This window comes from Tursiops truncatus, chromosome 1 (assembly GCF_011762595.2).
Source record: "Tursiops truncatus isolate mTurTru1 chromosome 1, mTurTru1.mat.Y, whole genome shotgun sequence".
NCBI lineage: Eukaryota > Metazoa > Chordata > Mammalia > Artiodactyla > Delphinidae > Tursiops > Tursiops truncatus.
Window position 1 is genome coordinate 153646749 of NC_047034.1, and position 10522 is coordinate 153657270.

At 58.5% G+C, this 10522-nt stretch overlaps 1 protein-coding gene across 1 annotated transcript in view; it reads left to right on the forward strand.

Moving 5' to 3' along the window:
* EPHA10 (EPH receptor A10) overlaps nt 1-10424 on the forward strand; it is a 44162-nt gene extending 33738 nt beyond the window's left edge. The window contains exons 9-17 of the mRNA XM_033837815.2: nt 2028-2089; nt 2242-2367; nt 3489-3674; nt 4138-4199; nt 4436-4639; nt 4879-5028; nt 5245-5438; nt 6077-6232; nt 6383-10424. Coding sequence (XP_033693706.1) covers nt 2028-2089; nt 2242-2367; nt 3489-3674; nt 4138-4199; nt 4436-4639; nt 4879-5028; nt 5245-5438; nt 6077-6232; nt 6383-6497 — 1255 coding nt within the window. The 3' untranslated portion in view covers nt 6498-10424. The remainder of the gene's footprint in view (nt 1-2027; nt 2090-2241; nt 2368-3488; nt 3675-4137; nt 4200-4435; nt 4640-4878; nt 5029-5244; nt 5439-6076; nt 6233-6382) is intronic.
* Nucleotides 10425-10522: the final 98 nt, after the last annotated feature.

Below are 10522 nucleotides of genomic sequence, written 5' to 3' on the forward strand. Positions count from 1 at the left end.
CCCCCTTCATCCCTCGTTACCTCTCCCAGGTGTTCCTCTCATTCATGGAAGTCCTGTTCCCGTGCTGGATGACTTCAGTAGCCATTGGAGGACCTGCCCCACCCCTCGGCCTCTGGGTTCTTTGACTCCCTTGTTTCCGCGGACCTTCTCTCCTGTTCCATCTCAGCTGCCCTCTCCCACCTCCTGACGTGGACCTGGCCATCACCCCAAACACTGACACCAGTTCTGCTTTTGCCCTGCAGACTCCCCGTCCTTGCAGCTCGCTCCCTCAGCCATGTCTGCTGCACCTGCCCTTTAACAGCAACTTTAACCCCTCAACTTCTTGCCCCCAAGTCTACACACCTGCCTATCTCTGCATCCATCCTCCCCCTCCTTTTGCTCTAGAGGAGGTGCCACTCTCCCGGCCAGGATCTTCTACCTGTGACCATACTTCCTACCATCTCAGGAACCCATTACTATTGATAATGGCCACTTCTTCCCCACGATAGCTAACATTTATTTAGTGCTTAGTAAGCTCTTGGCACCAGTGTGATCAGGCACGGATGTCTTTATCCTGATTTTATTAAAGAGAAATCCCAGCCACCTGGTCCCACAGACAGTGAGTGGACCACCTAGGGAGCCGGTCGTCAGATTCCAGAGCCCATGCTGGCGACCGCCATCATGACCACTCCAGACTACAGGACAGCCTCCTCTTTCCCACTGGTATCGAAACGTGGTCATCTCTCTCCAGTCTCCCCTAACCCCTCCTCCTAGAGCCTTCACGTGACCTCGGTCCTCTGCTCCACTTTTTCTTTCCTTGCTTCCTGTGATATCGCCCGCCACCTCCCCCCACCCCTGCCCCCGATTTCCCTTCTGTTTCCCTCCAGTTTCTCTGGTGGTTCTTTCATGATCTCCTCCATGGCATCCTTCTCCTCTACCCAATTTTTAAATGGTGGGGGTCCTCAGACTTGTTCCCTGTCCCACTTCTCAGGCTCCCTCCTCTCCCTGGGCAATACCCCCAGCTCCAGAACTTGTATCTCCAGAGCACACCTCTGCCAAACTCCAGACACACACATAGCAAACTCCCTGCTCATTGATTGTCCCTGATTTTACCAGAGGCCCTGCAAACTCAAATGTCTAAATGAGAACTCCCGATCTCAGGAACTGGTACACCCCACACCCTGCTGGGCAAGCTGGAATCCGAGTTGTTCCAACCTTCCCCCCTCCCTTTCTGCCTTCCAGCTATCTCCAAGCCCTGTGGCCCTGTCACCTAAATGTGACTTGAGTCCTCTTACTTTTCTCCGAGTCCATGGTCACCACATAGCCCGAGCCACTGCCATCTCCCGCGGGGACACAGCAGCAGCTGGGGTGATCTTCCTAAAATGCAAATTGAACCTTGGCTCAAAACCCCCCAGGGGGTTCTGGGGCCTCTCCTCTGCCCCCAGAATAAGACCAAAGTCTTTATCTGGGCCTGCAAGGCCCTGCCTCAGGGGGCCCCAGATGCCAGCCTGTGGCTCTGTTGATCATGATGCAGTCCTTTGGTCCATGGCTGCCTCTGTCTCAGGAAGCCATCCTTGACGGCCCCGGCCACATCAGATCCATCTGTGAGGTGCTCCCCATGGCGCACCACCCTTCTTTGCTTGGACCTGTGAGTGGGCTTGTGGTTCCTTCTCAATGTTTATTTTCTTGACTAGACACAAGCTCTGCCTGTTTTGTTAGCTGTAGGCAGGGGGGCAGCTTGGGCTTGAAGTCAGGGCATGGATTTGGGTGCCTCTGGAGTTGCAAGAATACACTGTGTCTCAGAGTGAAAATAACTAGGAATGCGGAGGCGGGTGAGGGGTTAGGTCTGGGGCTAGGATTGTGTGTGTGATGTGGGGAGAAGCTTTCAGACCAGCAGGACAAGAAGGCCCCTCCCCTGGGGCACAGACCTTATCCTTTTGGAGGAACAGAGAGGTGCCGCCCTGGGTGCTGGTGAGATGGGAAGGGCTGGGACAGCCTGGCTCAAAGAATGACTACGGACCCCCCCGACCCCCAACCCCCTACCCCAGGACCTGCAGCTATGGCAAAGGAGGTCGGGATGCCCATGATGAGGAGGAGCTGTATTTCCACTGTGAGTTGTCTGGGCCTGACGCGGAGCGGGGCGGGGCGGGCACCCCCCTACCTTACCCCTCAATCCTCTTCCTTGCTGCCATTGCATAACCCCCACTCCTCCAGTCGTGGAGGCCCCTTATCCCACCCCCCTCTCTTTCCCTGCGTTCCCAGTCAAAGTCCCAACTCGCCGCACATTCGTGGATCCCCAGAGCTGTGGGGACCCGCTGCTGGCTGTTCATCTGTTTGCCAAGGAGCTGGATGCGAAAAGCGTCACGCTGGAGAGGAGCCTTGGAACAGGCAAGCTAGGCACCCCGGAAGCCTTGTCCGTTGGGAAGCCCCGCCTCCGCCCCCACCCAGCCGTCTCTAGAAGCCTGTCCTCCACCCTACCCCGCCTCTATCCTGTAAGCCCCGCCTCCGCCCCGCCCACTAGAAGCCCCTCCTTCACCCCACCCGTCTCTATCCTGTAAGCCCGCCTCCACCCCAAGTCCCGCCCCCATTTCTGGAGGCCCCGCCTCTACCCAGTCCCCACCCTGTCCAGGAAGCGCCCCCTCCACATCAAGCTGGACCTCCGTCCACCAGGATCCAGGGAAGGAGGTGGCAGAGGAGTCTGTGGCCCTGCCTTCCTACCCTTGGCCTGTCCCCAAGGTCAGAATTCTCTCCATTCAGGCCCTTTCAGAGCTGGCTCTGCAGACTGCCACTGGCAGAAGTTTGGTCCCAGGCCTTCAAGGGACGATGGGGAGGGGCCTTTGCAAGCTTGGGGACCAGGCATACCTGAGTTCTAGTCCTGGCTCTACCACTGACCAGCTGTGTGACCAGGGGTACGTCCCTTTTCCGCTTTGAGCCTCAGTTTCTCATCTGTTAAATGGGCATGATATTTGCCTCAGACAGAGCTGATGTGGGGGCTTTCCAGCACTCAGCCCAGGGCCGGGTTCACAGTGGGTGCGTGCTCTCTAACGGTCAGTCCCCTCGCTTCCTTTTTTCCTGTCTGCAAACCCTCAGCCCCTGCACTAAGGGAGTGCTTTCACCAGGAGCCTGACACTCTTCCCTGGCACTGTCAGCAGACTCGCTGGGTAGAGACCAGAAAGGGGCAGCGTGGCAGAATAGGTGTCATCGTTACCCTTCCTGGGTCACCCTGCGCCTCTGGTGTGCTGGCATGTGCAGCGTCCTCTCTTTGAGGCTTTGGAATTTCCCGCTGAAGCAGGCAGGGAGGACTTCCCATTTCACAGAGGAGAAAACTGGGGCCAAAAGAGGGAAAGAGCAGAAGCCCATGTCACACGGCTGGTACTCAGTTTACCAGGATTTGAAATCAGGAGACCCGAGTCCCATGATCCAGAAGCGGCTTTCTCCTCGGCTCACCCTGCCCAGGTTGGCCGAGGGAGCGGCCTCCGGGGGGTGTCTGAGGTGCCTTTTCCCCCCAGGGCGGTTTGGGGAGCTGTGCTTCGGCTGCCTGCAGCTTCCGGGCCGCCAGGAGCTCCCCGTGGCCGTGCACACGCTGAGGGAGGGCTGCTCCGACTTGCAGAGGCTCAGCTTCCTGGCCGAGGCCCTCACCTTGGGCCAGTTCGACCACAGCCATGTGGTGCGGCTGGAGGGCGTCGTCACCCGAGGTAGGGCCCATGCTGCACCAGTGTGGGAGGAGATGATGGGGTGGGAGGTGGAGGTGTGCCGTGCCCCCAGGCCCTCTGCTCAGTCACGAGAGGGAGCCCTGACGCTGCCCACCATGGAGAGAAGGGCTCAGCCCTCCTTCACTGACTCTGGGTGGCCTCTCGGACCCTGCGTGATCTTTGGGCGTGTGGTGACACTCGGTGGGGTTGGCTCACTTGAACCTTCAGAGTGATCGCCCTCAGCTAACTTGGTGCAGATCCTCACCTTGGCCTTTGTTCCCCTCAGACGACACCTCTTTTGTTCTTCAGCACAGAGGGTCCTGGGCTGGGCAGGAGGGTGGCAAGACTCAGGGAGCTTGGCCTTGGTTCTGGCCTTCTTGGAGGGGTCTGGGGCCCAGGTGGGGGAGCACATGTGCTCACAGAGGGCAGCAGGCACTTTAGCGTGTGTTCCCCTCCGTGGGTACAGGAAGCACCTTGATGATCGTTACTGAGTACATGAGCCATGGGGCCCTGGACGGCTTCCTCAGGGTGAGTGGCCTGGGCCCTGCGGGGAACTGATGACCATGATATTCTTGGTCCCTCACTTTTCCCTTTGGTGGGACTTGGGCTTGGCCTCATTCCCTATAAAGATGACCACTGGCCAGGCTGACCTGGCAGGTCACATGGCAAACTGAAGCCCAGAGAGGGCCAGTTGACTTCCCCGGGGTCACCCAGCAACAGGGGAAGCGAGAGTGCAGCCTGGCCTCGCTCTCCTCCTCTCACAGCGGCACGAGGGCCAGCTGGTGACTGTGCAGCTGATGGGGATGCTGCCCGGCCTGGCGTCGGCCATGAAGTATCTGTCGGAAATGGGCTACGTCCACCGGGGCCTGGCGGCCCGCCGGGTGCTGGTCAGCAGCGACCTCATCTGCAAGATCTCCGGCTTTGGGCGGGGACCTCGGGACCGAGCAGAGGCTGTCTACACCACCATGGTGAGGAGCCCTTCCCTCGGCAAGCTGCCCTGGAGTCCCCGTCTCCCCACATCCCCCTTCCTGGCTGTGTCAGGGTCACTCCTGCCCCTCCATCCAGTTGTCCATTGCCAGTGTGGGCCTCGCCTAGATGAGCAGCCGGGGAGATGGCAGGGGGGGCTGGATCTGTGGCTCTGCGGGTGGGGAACCCTGGCTGTGTGACCTGGTCCCCTCCTGCCCCTGACCTGCCTGCCTGCCCGCAGAGCGGCCGGAGCCCGGCACTGTGGGCCGCCCCCGAGACGCTTCAGTTTGGCCACTTCAGCTCCGCCAGTGATGTTTGGAGCTTCGGTGTCGTCATGTGGGAGGTGATGGCCTTTGGGGAGCGGCCCTACTGGGACATGTCTGGCCAAGACGTGAGTGACGCCCGTGGCTTCTGCTCCTTGCCTTCTGATCTTGTTGCTCCCTGACCTCTGCCCATTAACCCTTGACCTGTTAGCCCCAGGCCCCTCTTCACTGTCTACTTGCTTCCAGTCCTGCCTGGTCACCACTTGAGCCTTCCTTGGGATGGGGTGAGTGTGTGTATTGGGGGACCTAAAACCTCCTGTCTGCCCGCCACCCCCATGGCCTAGGTGATCAAAGCCGTGGAGGATGGCTTCCGGCTGCCACCCCCCAGGCACTGCCCCTCCCCCCTGCACCGACTGATGCTTGACTGCTGGCAGAAGGACCCAGGTGAGCGGCCCAGGTTCTGCCAGATCCATGGCCTCCTGAGCAAGATGGTGCAGGATCCAGAGCCCCCGACGTGTGCCGACTCTACCTGTGCCAGGTACAGCTGTCACCTCGCGTGTCCCAGGTACATCCCCAGGTATCTCCAACCATACCAGATGTAGCAGAACTCTCACCTGTCCACGAACGCCCCCCCCCCGCCACCATGTACAAGTACAGCTGCCCCACCTGTCCTCCCCCACCAGTCCAGGTACGACGACTCACTCAGGTACCCCAGATAGATCTAATACTCCCACCTGCCTTAGGCATGTATAACTTTTCATCTTAGTCACTTCTGCTTGTCCTGGGTTTTGCCCCACGTATCCCAGGTACAGCGACCACATACATAAATGTGGTAATAGTCCTAACATATCTGTAGTTCCAATAAATAAGTGCAATTAGTGTTAGTTGTCCCCAATACCAGTCACTTCCCAAGTTCTCCTAGGGACATCCTACCCTAGACTGTCGCAGACACTCCCTTTACCTGGCTCCTATGCAGCTCACTCTCTGCCAGCCAGAGCATCGTAAACCCGCGCCTGCTCTGAGGTTACCTAGAACCCTGTGTGAGCCAGGCCTGTCGGAGGCTCGGCCATCTTCCCCTCCTCCTGGCCGTTCTCAGACGACCTCTCCTCAGGAGAGTGACCGGGTCTGGGCCCCAGGTCCCTGCTGTCGACTGACCACTGCTCTTCTGCTCCCCAGGCCTCCCACGCCCCTGGCGGACCGTGCCTTCTCCACCTTCCCCTCCTTTGGCTCCGTGGGCGCGTGGCTGGAGGCCCTGGACCTGGGCCGCTACAAGGACAGCTTCGCTGCCGCCGGCTATGGGAGCCTAGAGGCTGTGGCCGCCATGACTGCCCAGTGAGTCTAAAGGGCCCGGGGGCCCTGCCCCTGCCAGCATGGGAGGCCCAGCCGGTCCTGATTCCGGTTCCCGGGCTGGGCAGGGGATGGGAGGGACAGCAGAAGGTGGGGAAGAGCCAGCTGGGTCTGACCCGCCCTTCTTCTTCGCAGGGACCTGGTGAGCCTGGGCATCTCATCGGTGGAACACCGGGAGGACCTCCTCAGTGGGATCAGTGCCCTACGGGCCCGGGTGCTCCAGCTGCAGGGCCGGGGGGTGCAGGTGTGAGCGGCCCCACTTTTCCAGGCCAGGACCCCAGGGGGCTCCAGCCCCCAGCCTTGCCCAGGACCCCCGCCAGCTGCACTCCACCCGTGCGGAAGTGAGCTCCCAGAGCTTGTGTGGAGCCCCGGTTTCCTCCATTTCCCCGCCTTCTCCCCCCATTTCCCCCAGTCTGAGCACCTTGGCTGACTCAGTCCCCCTGGAAAAAAGGTTCAAAACCTGGGGAGGATCCCTGAGATAACAGTGGGAGGAAATGCAGGGTCTCCGAGACTAAGGTGGGCAGGGGCAGGGAGGAAGACATAGCTTTAAATGGCCCGATTCATGCCCTTCTGTCTTCCATACCCACTGGGGTCTGGGGCCTACTCCAAAAGGTGCCCCACTTTCCCACAGACCATTGGCCAGCAGGCAGCACAGGTCCCTGATGGATGGGCTCCTGTCAGTGACCACCGCTGCCTGGCCGCCAATCCTGATGGGCCATGGGGCCTCAGTTCCCCGTATTCCAGCTGGGCTCTGTCTGGACACTGGTCCCGAGGCCCAGGCAGGCAAAGGTGGTGCTGAGATCAGGGGCTGGACCCTGAGGGCCCTGGACTTAGGAGCTCATTTCTGCTTCCCCCACCCTTGAGCTGACCATTCAGGGTGAGGGTGAGGTCCCGGTGTTCCCCTAAGGCCCCACTAGGTGCCCCCCACCCCCTTTGCTTTCCTTTTATAAACTCACTGGCCAGGACATCTGGGAAGAGCATGAGGAGAGAAGCTTTCTCCCCGGGGCCCCAAGAGCTTTGCTCCCCAGACTTGGGGGATGATGAAGACATGACTCTCAGAGACGGAGCTTCTCTCTCTAACAGGCCGGTCCAACCCTTACCGTACAGGTGGGGAAAACAAGACCTAGTGAGGAGTCAGGGCCAGAGCTGGCGTTGAACCCATGTGCCCAACTCCCGATCCAGAGCCGAGGCTGGCTCTGGAGAGAGTCATTGGTCCTGCCCTGTGTCACCAACACTCTTTCCTGAGGCAGCCCAGGGGTACTCTGAGGTGACCCCCTCTTGCAGGCTCCATCCCCTGCACCCAGCCTCCCGTGGAGTACCTCCTCCCTCTGGCCCCTCTTCTGCGGGGCTTTGGCAGAAGCAGTTGCCCTGAGCTGAGTCCAGAGTTCCTTATCCAGGAAGGCTTCCCGGAGGCGGGGGTGATCGTGAGGCCAGGGCTTTCGTGGCACAGAATGAAGGCAACTGGGTCTGGATAGGGTCACCCCTGACCTATGCCTGCTGTGGTTTGGCTGCGTGTGGGTCGGGTGGGATGGGCTGGGAAGGAGACAAGGGCTACAGGAAGGGGTGAAGGAGACGCAGCCAGCCCTTGGAGGGCCCCGACGAGGCGGGGAGTGAACTCAGGCTCCAGGAACTACTACACGTCGCCCACGGGAGACCTTAGGGCCTGTGGGCCGGACACTCCTGGTGTGTGTATATGGAGGGGTGTCTGGAAAGGTTCCTTGACTGAGAGTCTGACGCATCCATTGAACAGGGCCTTGGAGGAGCTGGGGGAGGACTCTTTCCTTAGGGTTGGTGGAGTTTTCCGCAGGCCAAGACGGAGGGCCTAGGACAAGAGGAATCCAAGCAGAGGGGCCAGCATGAGAAGGAGCCTGGAGGGTGGGAGATGCAGCACATCTCTGGGGAGTGCTCCGTGGTGGGGGACGGTGCCTCTCAGCAGTGCCTTTGGCCTCATTCTGCCAGCAGGGCAGGCGTCCCCCCAGCCCCGCTGTCCATCTCCTGAGCACCTGCCCCAGCTCAGTGTCCTGGGGGGTGCTAGGGGAGGCCGAGATATTTCTTCTACCTTTGACAGAGCTGGAGGGTCCCTTGCCGGTGCCCTCCAGGCCCTGCCCCGTGGGAAGTCTGGAAAGGACATACCAGCATCCTGTGGAGGGAGCCTCATTCCCATCTCCAGCCTCATCAGTCATGCCCTGAAGGTCAGAGTCCCCTCCTCCTCCCCCCCGCCGTTCTGCAGAGTCCCCTGGCTGTGTTGGCAGGACTTCGGTGTCCAGGGTAGACCTCCCTTCCACTGAGGAGTGAGGTCCCAGCATCCTGATGGGTCCCAGGCCTCAGCCCTGCACAGGTGCCGGCAAGATGCAGGCTGATGGCTCCCTGGGAGCCCTCTTCAGATCTATTTTTATATGGACCTTATTCACTGGATAGAGAGGTGGCCCGCAACCCCCCAGCACCCATATCTGAGCCCATCCAGGGAGGGAAGGGGCTGGTTGGTGGTGGTGGGGGAGTGGTTCCTTTGACTAATTCTGGAGGTGTTTTTATAGTTCTTGGGTTCTATATGCAGGACAAAGTAATAAAAACTTGTCTGTGGTATGGTGCCTCTGTCAGTGACAGTTGCTTAACTGTTAAGTAACTTGTGTGGGAGGGTTTCGCCCCCCGCGCCCCACCACAGGGGTCTCCAAAGTGTGTGTCTGAGATCTCTGGGCAAGAGCCACATTTAGGAAATAGATGACAGGACGGTGTGATCAGGGTTTACCCTAGGGGCGAGCAGTGGGTGGCTTCCCCGAGGGGGCAACACTCCGTGGCGATGGCGGTGCCATTGCCGGAGATGGACCACGTAAGGGGAGGGGAGCAGGTTAAGCAGCGATGTGGGAAGTGACGAGCTCGGTTTGGGACCGGGCTGCAATGTGTCTGACGCTGTGAATAAACGATGCTTAGGTGGTGTCCTAGCACAGACTCCGCGAGAACTAGCTCTTCATGTGGCTGATTGAACCTAACTGTTCGTAAGGCAGCACATTTGGACTTCTTTCAACAGGACGTCCCAAGTAGGGCTTTTGGAACGATCGGGGGGCCTGTAGGGCAAAGATTGAAACTACTGTTCATTGGAAACGCCCCTGATGCGGGGAGGGCCTCATCCTCCCTTGAGCTCAGAGCAGCTCTGCTTTTATTCGCTTTATACACACAGCAGAGGCTACAAAGTAAACTGCCCACAGGGATGAGGTAAGAATTCCTTTGAATGGGAAGAGGCCTCTGAGGGCCAAGGAAAAGTGCTACACAGCTCCTCTTGACTGTGGCCCGTGTTGCTAGATATTTTTTGGTGGCTAGTGACTATTTTTGTGAAATCTCATGATTTTTAAATTGTTAGCAATTCATTTGAAAAGACAAAATCCAAACAGTGAAAAGCGTTTGCGGCCCTTTTTGGTCTATGGGCTGGCGGTAAGGTTTGAATTTTCTTTGCCGCATGCCAGCCCTGTGATAGTTCAGCCCATGCCTTAAATCCTGGGATGGGGAGCTCATTACCGTCTCCCAGCCAGCTCTTGTATGGAATGAAGGACTGCTCCATCTTTGTCGTGTGACTGGTATTTACTACACATTCCCTGCAATTGGGTCCAGGCAGTAGTGCAGCTGGAGCCAAACTAGGGTGAGGGTGGCTTTGAGTAAAGAATGTTGGATCCTAAGTGTTTTCTTGACGTCAGGCTCTACTTAACAACAGTGTACCAGACAGTGAAGGAAAAGGTACAAGCCTCAGCTTTGGTGACTTAATCGCTTGAAATGAGTAACCTCTAGTCTAAATGCTGTCACTGACTGAAGGGCCTTCTCCCTAAACTGTCAACACCGATGACCTGCTGAACCGTGACCCCAGTCTGTCTTCTCTTCCGCCGTGAGCCCCACGTCGATCATTTTGGCGAAGAGCAAATTCCAGGAAGGCAGATCTGCCAGAGCCTGGAGCTTGGGAAGTGAGAAGCACGATCACTGAATCACCTGGGCCCCTGCTTTGTCCCTGGCCAACGAGACTTGCTACACAAGTAAACTATAGGTACCCTAGATACTGTGCCCCCATGATGTAAATTTCTAGCTCATGGAAGGAAGATGTTGGGGAAAAGCTTCTTGGGCTAGGTTACCTGTGACCTGGATCTTGGGGAGAGGGCCCCCTCTTCAGGTATCAGAGAGGTTCTGCCTGAAGTAAAGGTTTTCGCATCTTCTGAGGAAAGTAGCTGCTTGCAGACCCTCACTCCAGTAGCTTCAGCTCCAAAATTGTCTCTGGTCCAGGTAGCACAGCTTGGA